This window comes from Pollicipes pollicipes, unplaced genomic scaffold (assembly GCF_011947565.3).
Source record: "Pollicipes pollicipes isolate AB1234 unplaced genomic scaffold, Ppol_2.1 Scaffold_3447;HRSCAF=4054_pilon_pilon_pilon, whole genome shotgun sequence".
In the NCBI taxonomy this organism is placed as follows: Eukaryota; Metazoa; Arthropoda; class Thecostraca; order Pollicipedomorpha; family Pollicipedidae; genus Pollicipes; species Pollicipes pollicipes.
The window spans coordinates 28,968,601-28,983,245 of record NW_023596297.1 but is presented as its reverse complement, the minus strand read 5'-3'; the positions used below and the strand labels follow the sequence as shown (position 1 = coordinate 28,983,245).

Below are 14,645 nucleotides of genomic sequence, written 5' to 3'. Positions count from 1 at the left end.
AATGACTTAAGCGAATGTGAGAGAGTGCGTTCTGCGCGTGTGTGTCTACGTGTGTACGTGTTTGCGGGAGCCTCCCTGACCTACACTGCTTTATTTCCATGACACGGGCTCTGGAATTCCCACATTCTGAGTGAGTGAGCTTATGACGTGTAATAAATAAATAAATAAATATATGCCTCCGAAAGCCTAAAAAATGAATTGCCTCTCCTCAAATTAAGCTAGGGCGTAAATTTCGCATGCAAAAGTTGAGGAAGGCTTCTGAACGAATAAAAAAACCCGCAACAAGAACAGGGAGATTTTACGTTTACATGTCTAACTCCACCACCGAATCCGGCACGGGTTCGCAGTGCTGTGAATGCCAATCCGCTCGTTTTATAATAATATAAATTGCGCAGGTAAAGCGTGATCTAAACAACCTTCAAAATGTGTGAAGTGACATTCTTAAATGTTAGACAGCAATTTTTTCAGAAATATTACCATTGGCGTCCGCTCACCGGCCACACCACTTACCACCAGCAAGGGAATGACGCCGTGCGACCTGCGGAGACTGCAACGCCGGGGATCGGGGTTTTTGGTTTGGGCCTTGAGAGATCGCGCGGTCAAAGCCATGTTACGCAATTTTTTCACTACTCGGTTCTGAACAAAATTGAACCTTCCCAACGAACAGGGTCACTGAGGGGCTAGCTGCACTAGCAACACTTTAACAGTCAACTTGTATTGCACGTGACACTACATTATGATCGCTTCATTTGCCGTAGATTCGACCTGAAGCGGGCTAGGATCGCTTTCCCTCGGTGGCACAACAGCTGGGAACAGCGTCTCCCAGAAATAAACCTACCTCGCATAACCTGTTTGATGAAGTGAGCGTGGTAAAAGCATTCCCAAGAGGAGGGCGCGTGTGTGTTTGGGGGAAAGGTTGAGAACCATTTTCTGAAATAATGCATGGTGGAGTGCTTATGTTTTGTTCTGCATTAGCTGAAATGCACATGTTTTATCGCTGAAATTTTTGTTGTGTCGAGAAGATTTATGTAAACAGGGTGCAATGCCAAATATATTAAGGACACTATCAGTAACGCGAGCAGAGAGGAGGAGACACGGGGGGCACGTGTACCCCTTAGGTTCCGAGAGGCCTTTCGGGCCATTCGGAACCTACCATTAAGCGCCGTAAAGGAGGACGTATTCAGGGACCTCTGACCGCAGGGCCGGCACTCTAATGCCAGTTAGAGGGCCCTGCGCACTGATTAGAGGTCCCCCGAGTCGATAAAGGCGTATATCTCGGTCTATATGTAAGCCGAGGCCAGCGATTTACACTGGTCAGGGACAGTGTATTTTTCAAGGACCCACAGCGCCTAACCGAAAATCCTGTGCTCGCAAGGGATCCCGAGCCGACAAGGGCACTCTTGGATGAGCGCCGAAGAGGGACCTGGGAGGCCCAACGGAACCGGCGATTGAGGGCCCGGGTGGAGGGCATAAGGGCCTGAAGGACTGGCTGTAAGCCACATAAAGAATCACGGCTCGTTGTGCGGTGACCTGAAATGTCAGTCAGTGGGCTTACATTAGGGTCCTCTCATTAGGGTGATCTATCGTTATTACATTCGGCCTCGACACAGAACCAAGCAGTTGCTCCATGTCCACCTGAGCCTTCTGGACCCATTTTCCAAGCAGGAGCGAGGCCGGGGCCCGCGATTTACTTTGTGCGGGGTCCTTGACACCATGAGGGGCTCATGTATCGGTCAGGAGCCACAGTGCTTAACAAGGGTCCTGTGGCAGCAAGTGGCCCCAAGTCGGCCATGAGCGGTATTTAAAGGGATCCGAACAGGGGCCGAAGGGTCTCTCGAGATAAAAAATCAAGGGCCTGTAAGATAGCTAAAGGGATGGAAGTTTGCAGGTTGCAATTGCACCTTAAGGACGACCGCCCGTAAGGCCGTGATCTGAAATGTCACTTGAAGGGCCTCTCGCACCGATTGGGGACCCCTGAGACAGACCGTTTCTCTATTTCGGCCATAGACCACCAGCACCGAACAGTCGGCTCCTTGTCCGTCTGAGCCCTGCGAGCTCATTTCCCAAGCTGGGACAAGGCCGGGCCGAGATTTGCATTGGTCGGGGCCTTACAACAATGCGGGGCTCCTGTATTGATCAGGGGCCCGCAGTGCCTAACAGGGTGTTCTGTGTCAATAAGGGGGCTCGAGACGGTCAGGGAAGCATTTGCTCAACAGGGACGAGGACGGGACCCCGAATGGCAGCCTCTTGCCTCTTGCGTTAGTCGAGACCTCCGACAGGGAAAAACCTGCGAACTTATGACAAGTGCTCATATAGAGACAATGGAAGGGTCCTGTGCCAATCAGGGCCTCCAGCACGGAACCGTGAGCGCTCCAACGCCATTCCAGCACTTGAGTATATGTGACAATTATTGGATCACCTTATGCGGCAATCAGGGTTGACAGTTATTGGATGCGGCGATCAGGGTTGTTGTGTCAACGAGAGCTCCTGCATTGATCCGGGGCCAAGTACGCCGGTCAGAAGGCCTCCCGCGTTACGGAGAGGAACAATGCGATATGATGTATCCCTCTAAGACCCTCTGAATTGACCAGGGGATCCCACCCCGTGTCGTCAGAATGCTGGCAATAAGACACCTTGTGGTGGGACGGAATGACCTTTCAGCCCTTTACCGGGAACAGTTATGTGCCCCTAGTGTTTTTCTCAAGTGACCCTCTCGGCCAGAAAGAAATAAGGGGTCCCATTAGTTTTGAATAGAGTGGGTAAAATGAGTTAAAAATGAACAAGGCCATGCTATGCTCGCGTGAGCACATTCATTCTTTTGCAGAATCAAGCAGTGAAACAAATTAAATCAAAAGCTTTGAGCTTACACATATGCAATCTCGGGAGCAAGGGCAGCGATGACTTCGGTTGCAGCTTCCGTAAAATCGAATGGTGATGGCCAGTGCAAACAACACCAGGCGTGCGCCGTGCGCGTGCGAGCGATCGTCGTGAAATTATAATTACGAAGGTCTTTCGAAACTGAAGGAAATATTCCATATTTGAAGGGGGTTTCGAGCCGAAATAGCCGACTCGAGGCCCTTTCGGTGCGGTTCACAGCCCTACCCTTCTTAAGACCTTAACCCCTCTAATTTCTGGACTACACGCCCCCAAAATGGGGCGAATATTCAGTGAGAGTATTTCAAAGTCAACTTGGCATTCATGACGTCATAATAAAGTTATTCAAATCCTGTCATCTCTTAAGCCATGCGGCGATCAAGGCCGAGAAAAGTATCATGGTCGAGTCGTGCATATCTGGCGTTCGTAAACACGATTTCAAAATATAACGGCCGTCAACTGGCTCTCTATCACTCTTGTGCAAGGCACGAAGACGTAATCAAACAATAACGAATCAAAGGGCATATTTACTTAAAAGAGAAATTGTGGTGTCTAGAGAAGTCTTTTCTTCTTAAAAGTATGCCAATAGTTATAAGTGAGCTTTTTATCGTATCTAATGCTTTCCTCAATACCATCAAATGTGAAACATTGCTTTTAAGATTAGGCTCGGCGTATCTTTTTTGAAACGGTGAGTTTGTCCGCCGCACAGATGAACAGATGCAACAGCACGGAAAATAGAGACACCACCTTTTCTCTTTCAGTTCCACCACCACATTTCGGCACCACTTCCCTGTGCTGTAAATGTCGTTCCGTTCCTATCATCAATCTAAAAATCCCACATGTGAAATATTCGTCCGCACTTCCCTCTAATGGTGAAATTTGATGTCTTAAAACGTTCAAAGGTGCTTCTTTCAGAGGCGTCACAATTTCAGTGTGAACCGTTGACCGCAACTCAGTATTTGCCGCCGAACCGACATTGGGCGGGTTAAGGAGACTGCAACGCCTGGCGCCGCGGTTTTCTTGCCAAGATTTGCGAGCGCGCATGCTCAAAACTACGGTGCATAATTTGGGTCCCTAATCAGTGCTGATTGCATGCTGAAAACTGAGTGACTGAATGTTCGAAAACAAACGAATGGCTGCTATGCGGTAACGCTCCGGGCATTCGCTAGCCGCGTTCATACATTTGCCAGCATCAGAGGGTTTATGGTGCACTTTGTAACAAAGGATCCGTTGCTCGCATCCACATCGATGTCAAGAAAAGATAAATAGTTGTCGGCACTCAGGTCAGTTGTTCATCGTTATGACGATAGCCGCTATATATATATATATATATATATATATATATATATAGCGGCTATATATATATATATATATATATATATATATATATATATATATATAGCCGCTTCACTATATATATATATATATATATATATATATAGTGAAGTGAAGAAGCGCTGAAGAAGAAGCCTTGTGAAGCGCTGCCCGCCCACTCGAGTGTTTGCCGCGGTCATCAGGCCATTAACCTTCGTAATCAGGCTTTCCGTAGCCTGGCAAGAACTTTAAATGGCATGATTGCGCTTTTATTTCTCCTGTGAAATCGAAGGCGTGCGCACAATTCCGGGGAAACTACTTACTTCACATGATCACCTAAATATATATATATATATATATATATATATATATATATATATATATATATATATATATATATATATGATAGCCTACACTTGTTGGAGGTGGGCCTCGTCTCTGACATAAACAAATGTGTCATCGACATATCTGTATTACATGTGTGGTTAAGGTTAAAGTTTTTGAGGATGTGGTTCCCCAGCCAGCACATGTGCATATTTGCGAACAGACATCCGAGCGGTGACTTTATTACGAGACCATCTACTTGGCGGTAAAGTTTTCCGTTTGGACAGCGAAAGGGTGCCTCTGTTGTTCAGCATCAGAGCATTTCTTCGAGGATGGATCGAGACAGTTTCAGTGGTGGCAGGGTTGGGTGATTGTAGACGCAGTCAAGCATAATTTGTATTGTTTCATCAACAGGCGCGTTTGTGAACAAACCATCTACACCTAATGAAGCAAGTAAACCAATGGGATTGCTAGAACTCGTAATGTCAATGAACTCTCCTGTTGATTTCAAACTATGCTCTTCCGGTGTAAAGGATATTTATCTAACGCCATCTAAAGTTGTTGCCAGATGATATGCAAGCGCTGGGATTTGAGATATGATTGGTCTCAGCTGGTTGTCTGTTTTATGGGTTTCTACATTACCGTAAGCATAACCAAGGCTATATTCCCCTGTGACCTTGTGAAGCGCTGCCCGCCCACTCGAGTGTTTGCCGCGGTCATCAGGCCATCAACCTTCGTAATCAGGCTTTCCGTAGCCTGGCAAGAACTTTAAATGGCATGATTGCGCTTTTATTTCTCCTGTGAAATCGAAGCCGTGCGCACAATTCCGGGGAAACTACTTACTTCACATGATCACCTAAATATAACCGGATGTCCATCCCAACACCTGGCCGGGTAGCCGTACCTGTGCAGGTCATGCATCGGCGATTCTGGCACAATGCGTAGCGAAGAACAAAACAAAACAAAAACACCAACAAAAAACGGTGAAACAAATCAAAACAAAACAAAAGCAAATGGCCAGAAAATTCAACGGCCAGCTCCAAACCGTGCTGTGAAAACCAGCAAAACGCCCCAAGCGGCGGAATCCGCCTATCCACACGATGAAAAACATTATGTTTTTGGCTTGTCAACCTTTTCAGTTCTTACGATATAAACAATTGACGTACGATATAGATGATAATATTGTTGACATATCCAGATGACTGCTGAATGACTCCTTTTAACTAGTACCTCCTGGTATACTAATAAATAACGGAGCGCGAGACGGGACTGAGTCAACAAGCCTTACGAAAATTTAACATTGAACATATGAGAGCATGCATACACGCACGCACGCACATCCCTGACTGCAACTTGGGCAATATGTGAGTGCCGAACCTGTACATATTCTGGATCAATACCACATTTGTGACAACAAATAAACTGGTAACGCTTGAACTAGCTGTACCTGGATCGCCACTCAAACATCAAAAATCGGCAAAATGCAGGTTCAAAATACCGCAAAACTTCCAGTTATACTTTGTTATACCCAGTAATCATTTATGTAAGCTAGTTCCAAATTCATTAAATCTTTCTTAGAGCCGCCCTTTCTCACAAGCATACACAAAACACACCACACCGTATCGTTCGAAATTGAAACTAAATGAACCATTTGTCTAGCGATGAATCAGTGGTACTTGTCCAAGTTATGACGTCAAAGCAAAAAAGCCAAAATGGATTGCCATTGAGATATGGACAGATATATTGGTAAATTTTACGCAATAAATTGAGTTTGCATCGCATTTGTGACAACATAAAATAACAAAACCAATCAAATCCCCTAACTTGAAATCTGTTCATTAGAACACGGTAGGGTAAAACCAAAACAAGCAAAGAATGTCCGTTTGCGTGTCAAGAACAAAGCAACAGGCTCAGGTTGCGGAGTGAAAGGATCGATACGCGGAGTTCAGTGGAAGTGATTCACGTCGGGAGATTGCAATTTATCAAAGGCACTCGATGCCATTGCGTGACGTACTGTAATATTAAGGCTCTGGATCCGAAGCGAATCGATTCCAGCCAATACCATCAAGTCTCAGCTAAACATGAAGCCCTCAGCATCTTGGCGGACCTCATCGTCCGACGCACTTCGACTTTTCTTTTGCTGGTGACGTGGCGAGGAACTTACAGAAATATAGCCCGAAACCCTCTTCCCGTAGCACCATATTTTTTTAGGCGCGGCATCCTAAAGAAGCAACCGACACGAAAAACACCTACCAACGCCTTAAGCCTGTCGAAAGGAAATTAAGAACACGGCTAATTCGGCCATCCTTTTTCTTCCGCCTTTATGTCATATTTGCGTCTCTCTATTCCATGTCTCATTTCTTCCATTCCTTTTCCCATCTGCCGTCTGCTGAGCTCGACGCCGCCGGGACTGACAAACCTGGGTTGCAGAAACCTCCCATCCCAATCCAATCTCTATATGATCAACCTCCCATCCCCATCCGATCTCTTCCCAAGCAACCTCCCGTCTCAATCCAATCTCTGCCCAACCAACCTCCCATCTCAATCCAATTTCTGCCCAATCAACCTCCCATCTCAATCCAATCTCTACCCAATCAACCTCCCATCTCAATACAATATCTACCCAATCAGTCTGAGCTTTTAGCATTCCAATGTACCAACCTGTCTCCCCATCTGCTTTCTGTTAAGCTTGGCGCTATCTTGTCTGACGATACTGGGCTGCATAATCTTTATCCGCATTCTAAGTTTACCCAATCAGCCTAACAATCAACATGATTTTATGAAAAAACTCACAACATAAACACAAAATATAACTCAGTTTGGCGCTGGAGATTGTTTTATGCAAACAATGCGACATGGCTCTTCATGCGATTTTGTGACCGCGTCGCACTCAGTGAGCCATTGCTCGAATGTCAGTTGGGCGTCACCATGAGCAAAAGTGGCATCACGTTCGTACAATCTTTCAGCATAGTACATGACAAATTCGGCAGTTAGTACATGCCAACGCATAATGCATTTTTTGATGCCTCGAATATATATGGATTGGATGTTGGCTTAGAGAAAACACAAAGGAAAGGAAGTAAAATATGTTAAAGGTGCAGGGTTGTAGCTTTCTGTTCGGCTGGGAGGGGGAGGGGGAGGGACTGCGGCCTTCCAACTTGGGCTATAACTCTCAACTTTGAGGAAAAGTGGGTCAAATCCGTGAAGAAAACGTTCGCCAGCATATTTTGGATGTACTGCCCGCAACAAAGCGAATGCCAATAGTTTCAAGTACACGACAATAGCTAAATAATCACCATTTGTGTATTTCGTTTACCTTAAATCCTACGTTAAACAATTTATATACGGCCCTGACAAAAACGGAGTCCCATGGCCAGTGACAGCAGTTGCTAGACCCCACCACACATGGGTAGGTTACGTTGCAAATATTGTGAAGTGCTTCAATGGACAACATGCATGGAAGAATGTTGCGTCAGATGTGATACGACACCACAGAAACCAGCACGGAAAACTCCGCCAGGGCCTTTACTTTCATGGTCACGTCATGATCATGCCTGGTGCTTGGGAATAGCTGCATTGAAGAAAATAAACACCAATCAACACACGAGAGGTGCAACGTAACATCGAATGCTGCATGAAATTGACACTTGTATGTTTCTAGCCTAACACTCGTATGCTCTAGCAGCGGTATCTTTCGTTCAGCTCTGGCCGAGGTCGCGGCCGTAAAGCGGCCGATGGCGACTCGCCCCAGTGCTCGGCAGTACGAGACAGGACAGAGCGCTGAGTCGAAGCCAGCCTGCAGCTAGACAGGTGTAGATTAGGGACAGAAGATGCGCGCTTCACGCGAGACGAAACATCGGTCCAACGCCAGGATATTGATCGGATTCCACGGGAGGCTGTTAACCAACTTTAAACACCTTTAGAGCATTTTCGCTCAGAACCGAGCGATCAATCTTGAGGCAGCCAACGCATGTAAGCCGTGAAGGTTGGCTCCGACGTGCATCGGTCCCAGTTCAGACTACCAAATGAAAGCCTATCCACTTAAAGTATGTGCTTGAGCGTTGTTTCTCTCATGGGTCGTGAGGGGCCGTTGCAAGCCGGCGGAGGACAGAGCCACCTTGTGTGATTGGGGGTGACCAGACGGGTTTATTGGAAGGCGGTTCACTGGCGATAACACGGGTTTCGCGTCAAATTTACCGCGGCGTCTAAGAGCGCATGCACAATAATCCTTCCTCTCGTCAGGATCGACATCGAGGTGGCCTGTAATGCGGTTAGCTGGAAGTTTGCAGGGAAAGGTTTGTGGAAACGAACTTCCTTGGTACTATTATAAAATGGCTTGACTTATCTTACGTAAGATCCTAGCTGAGTCACGTATAAAATGGAAACGGTACAATGTATGAAAAAAAAACATTGGAAAGAAACTAACTTACAGTCTTGCAGACCGGCCAATCTTTTTGGTTCTTCCCATTTCTTAACGTGACCATATTTTTTTAAAGAAGAACTCGTTATGGCAATATCAAGGCTAAGATAACCCAACAAGGAGTAGAGGCGTTTTACATTAGGCAGCCGACACGTTGTGTTTCTTTGACATTACTGTGCACAGCTGCAGTGCACTTAAACGCGCCCGGGCATCCGCAAAATGTTTCAGTCTAAAACTGAACGAAGGCAAAACGAAATCCTCCTTGGTTGGTGCTGCTGCCAAAGAAAATGATCCTTTTCGCTGAGATCTCAATGTTAATTGGATAAAATGCTCAACTTACTTGAGATAGATTTCTCGAATTACGAAGTCATTGCCTCTGCTGACAACCCTGATTCTAAGCTGCATCACATGAAAGTCATATTCCGGCACTGGAAGCGTCGTTTTTGAATGCCAAGAGTGAAAAAATTCTCAATAAACGGATTAATTCCTTCAACTTTACAAACCTGTTCACACCTCTGTTAAATTCGTGCTTTCATTCGATACCTAAAGCGTGAATAGTTTGCCTTCATATGGGAGGGTAACGTTGGCAGAATAAAAGGAAATGGCATGCATAAGCCGCATGCAGAAGGATATTGATCCATACTGGATGCTGAGTTGTACATTACAGCGTTGAAGGTTTCGTGGATAAAAAGCCAAATAATCCCGACTCGCATAAGGAGGCAATCATTTCATGTTAGAACAGCTTGTGAAACTTTTTTGTGGCGGTGGAGCACTAAATTAATTCGAAAAATTGCGAGGGAGGCAACAAACTAAAAAATCGACTTGGAAAGAGAGGTCACAGACAAGTGCACTTCTAGCATCGACTGGCAGGGCAGAATTTATGAACCCAGGCCATTGAGGCTTGTGGTATTCCAACGAAATGAAATAAAGAACTGACATGGCAGCATGGAATACTACAGATTTCTAAAACATTAGCGAGCTGCCGACGATACAGCACAAGTTCTCACGTTGGCCAAATTTCGGGGTGAGTTCGGTGTGCGCACCACATACATCGATTGCATAAGCCGCGTTAAGTCTGGCGAGAAACTGGCACTCACAAAATAATGTCCAAAAAGAGCCAGAGCCCATTGTTCATACATGGATAACAGATTCTCTGCGAAGGAAACCTCATGCTAAGCATCCTTACCATTCCATATTAAACTTGGCGGTGTAACCTTGTACACAGTGTATACATCCCTGTACATCGCTACACGGTCTATGCAACTGCACATTACGCATCATCAAAATATCTCAAAATACACAAACATTACTCTATACAAGATGAGAGTGACGCAAACATAAATGTGTAAAAGGTGCAACAGATGTCGGGAAGCATTCGCGCTGTGAATTTTGCCAAGGTCGATACATTGCGATGCTCCTGCTTATTGGCTAAATTCGTTGAATATAATTGATGGGCATGTGGTTGGAGCGGTAACAGTACCTCTTGCTGGCTATTTCTGATAATAGTTTGGTTGTGCATGTAATTACTGCGTGTAAACTTATTGGTCAAAAAACATAGATCAAATATGAAATACCGTAAAAATATGCTCAGTGTTGAAAAGAAACAGAGAGAGAGAGAGAGGTATGGTACAATACGAAATGGCTCCCGAGATAAATGCAACGCAAAGTGGAACGCACTTAAAAATAAAAGAAAAATGGTTTCCTTTAAAGCTACGAGACACAAAGTGAGCTCCTTTAATTGGATAGTGGCGTGTACTAGATTTGCTATGTGGCAGCACATGACTGGATACGGTTGTGTAAAAGTAGGGCGTAGATATTCCTTGGTATTATGCGTGCCGTGCCGCTTTTAAAATGTCTTAGCTGTTCATCTTATTCAGATAGACAGAACCGGGTAAAAATGATGTGGTGTGAGAACAATTACTCCAAGCGTGGGTGGGGATTATACTACGCTGAACATGATCGAGTTCTAAAATGTGTGACTGGGTGCTGCAAGTGGTCTTGTTGGTGATACAAGGCATGTGAATACAATACCGGAATTGAAAAAAGGAAGAACGGACAACGTGGATCCAAGCAGATTAAACCCAATCTCTTAACCCGATTGGTTCGGCCACGTCTCGGCAATGGACTGCAAAAATATGCCTAAAAGAAAGCTGTTCAAACGGATCAACAGAACAATATTTCAGAAATCTGGCAGCAAATGATTCCTAGGGCCAAGAGGAAAAATGATGTAAAACCTGCAAACCTGAAAAGTGATGTAAACCCTTCGACAAGGATCGCAATTTGCAGGCTGCAGGCTTTATAACTCACAGAAAGAGTTCCTGGAAATTTTTCAGAGCTTTCTTTTTGTTTCATAGAAGTTTTTTCTACAGCATGCAACGATATGTCCCGGTTTTTGATGGCATTGCTAAATGTCAGTAATGCCACTGGAGAGGCAAATATTAGCGGACAAAATATTATCGCCATCCTTACTTTCACGTAGCTTTCATACAGCAGTACACAAACAGCACGATTGTGGTTGTGGGATGGGACGTGATGGTGGTAAGAGAGAAATGTGGATCATTTCAAAGCTACCAGGTGGTTTTAATGTGGTGTGGTTGCATGATGTGTCCACTTGAGGAAAGCAAACACCATAGAGGAGGCTGGCTCCGGTTCTTCAATGAGAAATTTGACGTTGTGGCAATTGTGAAGTAGTCGAATGATGATTGAGCTTATGTTCATTGTAGTGAACCGTCACTTCCCACAACTTGAAGAATCCAGTATTTCTATCCAATCAGTGCAATGCTATCCGTTGATGTACATAATTTTAGAGGAAATAGCCTGTCGTCTATTGAGACGAGGTAGGTGGGTGAAACATGTGGTGCATTTTGGTGAAAAGAAAATTTATTATCTACCCTCTTTCTTCTCATTTGTGGTTAAAAGCTGCCGTCAGTGTTCAATATATACTTAAGTGCATCATAACTTCCACTGTGTACATGCAGCGATGGCTACTCCATGAGCAACATCACGGATGTTCGCCAAACAGTGCTTTGCATTAGATGGCACTTTCATACCATGTTATGCAGTTTTTAGGATGTAAGTCTAAAATTGAGATGAAATGATAATCTGCACATTGCAATAAATTAGTGCTTGCGGATAAGTGGCGGATCAGCATTGTAGCATACCGGACTTTTGCAAGTTGGATCACTAGCCACGCGGGGCGGACTAGGCGCGGGCTGATATTTTTGAGGAAGTTGCGTCTCTGGTGCGAACTCACGCAAGCGCTGCGTGGCGAAGTTAGTTCATATTGTCCTAGCGTACTCGTTGTATCTTGTGTTGACAGCTAGTGCTATTTGGTCAATTACGCACGCTGGTTCTTTTTAGTTCTTTTTACACAGTCGAAGAAACGCCAACTTAAGATGCGCCCAAAATGTAACAACGTCATGTTCAGAGAAAACCACGTGGCCACGCCCCTGCCACCGATCAGCTCAGAGCATGAATTGTCACATGTGGGAAAAATAACCCACACGCATGCTACGAGAGCATGATATTATCTGTACCCATGTGGCGACGCTGGCCCATGGGCGACTAGATACCTAGTGTAATGAGTCGCAGCTTTCCATTCTCTTGGGCTCCCCCCACACTTTGAGACAAGGTGAGACAACACAGTTTTCGGAGTATTTTGGAGGGGGGTACACCAAACCCGACGTGTTTGGTCGCAAGCGTCGCCTCGTAAGCTCGCGCTCACACTCGGCGTCTCACCGGAGGTTCATCAGCGGGTCCTCGTGGTTGCCCCTGTTAAGGTAGACTTCGTGCGGGTTGACGACCACGCAGGCCAGCAGGATCAGCAACACCTCCACCGACTTCTTACCCCGGTCCACGAAGTCGCCGTTGAACACGTACGGGTTGTCGCTCGATGGAATGCCGTTCTGGGGAGGTGCGCCGCGTAGTGAGACGTGAGAACAAAACACCTGTGCCCCCACACCAGCCGGTAGCACAACGTGACGTCACGTGACGTAGGTGGATGCAGGTCGCGTTGACAGTTTCATGTACCTTGCAAACAGCATTAGCAAATCCAGAGATGCATAGGTGAATTTTCGTCCGCTCTCGACTTAATGGCAGATCTCTGCCGCATGCTGTTGTCAGTCTTTGTCACATGTCGTCAAACATCTGTTCAAAGGACTTGCTGTACAAATCGGCTATGCTTGTGAACCCGCTGTTGTGCAGCTGGCAGTACATACATCTGATGCAGTAGCTTCGGTTTTGATATTATCGCATTCATAGTAAACTTTCAAAAGTGGATGTCGAACGAAGGCAAGGAAATGATCGCGAGAGACACATTTGTAGTAGGGAGTGCACTGATCTGTCACCGTCGTGCATTACTAGGAATACGGAGGCCAAGAACACTTCGATGCGGAAAACTAGATCCAGGGTTCGCATGTTCAGGCTGTAAATTATTGATAAGCCAGCGTAACAACACTGGAAACAGTCGCTGATAGCATCTGTTTGATGCTGCTTCTGCTTTAACTCACCTGTCAGAGGGATGTTACCGACGCATTACGGTATTACGTAAATCGGGTTGGCTCACACGGGGATTCGGATGCACAACGGCGCACCGCGGTGGTGTGAGGTACATGTTTGTGTACCAGAATGCCGACTAAGGCACTCACGGGCACAGATCTGACCTTATTTGGCCGGCGGCTGGTGCTGACGTAGTCCAAGCCTTGCTATTATGCATCTGCCTATGATTTATGCACCGCGCTATTATCTGACAGCGGATATGAAAGCATGCCCATTGTTGGGGTTGCATTGTTAGCGGGGCGCCCGTTACAAAAAATGTGATCGCTGCCCTGGGCACCGTTAGTTGCTTTGCGCAACGCTGGCTTGTGCTGGCGGGATTGTGCGTTAGTGCTGGCTGCATTCGAAGACGGCGCTTCGATCTTTATCGGCCGACAAACGCCGCTGTGGTGAAAGGGAGACGTCATAACAAAACGGAGGTGATGCAGGGCGTACCCGTGCGTGGCTGAGGAACGGGCACAAATAAATGTGTGATTGCCAAATTCTTCGCAACTTAAGACCCAGACCTAAGACTAAACACATCTCAAGCCAGCAAACAACTTGAGAATAAGCACGTGACTTAAGTCATTACAAACGGTTCTCGTTTGCTTCGCTGCGTAAAAGTCAAAGCCGTTGGCGCCGGTTGCGCCACCACCCGCTCAGGTAACTGCACACAGAAATCGCTCTCACTACCGACTGAACCATTTGCACGAAATCGTCTTCTTTTCTCGCAAAGATTGCACCATAATATTGAGCCGCATGCTTTTCAGTGCGTGAAGTTGTCAACCCACAACTATTGGTGCTGCATTTTTCTCGAAATCCAGACTAAAATGCATTGAAGGGTTCTGTGCGTCGAGGATAAACGGAAGGCGTGCGCCCGTTGCACGTTCGAAAGAGCCTTGACTAAACACCTAGTTAATGCCACCGGGTGATAAGTGTCAGGGTTATTGTTACGTTCATTTCGGTCCCATAACGGTGATACTCTACTTCTTTTTTTTCGTCAACGAAATGTTCTGAGTGCATAAATCATTTAAGATGCGTATTTAATGTGTATTAAATGTGTTTAGACATTCAACATGCTGAGGACGAAGCGCAGAGCATGTTCGGACAGCTGACGAAAAGGGGATAACCATTCTGTCCAGACACATAGACGTGTTACCAGCATTTTCAACACCGAAAA

The 14,645-nt window shown here is 45.8% G+C and overlaps 1 protein-coding gene across 1 annotated transcript in view; it reads right to left on the bottom strand.

Moving 5' to 3' along the window:
- LOC119092395 (serine/threonine-protein phosphatase with EF-hands 2) overlaps nucleotides 1-14,645 on the bottom strand; it is a 77,096-nt gene that overhangs the window by 55,643 nt on the left and 6,808 nt on the right. Inside the window, exon 3 of the mRNA XM_037215358.1 lies at nucleotides 12,671-12,837. Within this exon, the coding sequence (XP_037071253.1) occupies nucleotides 12,671-12,837 (167 nt within the window). The remainder of the gene's footprint in view (nucleotides 1-12,670; nucleotides 12,838-14,645) is intronic.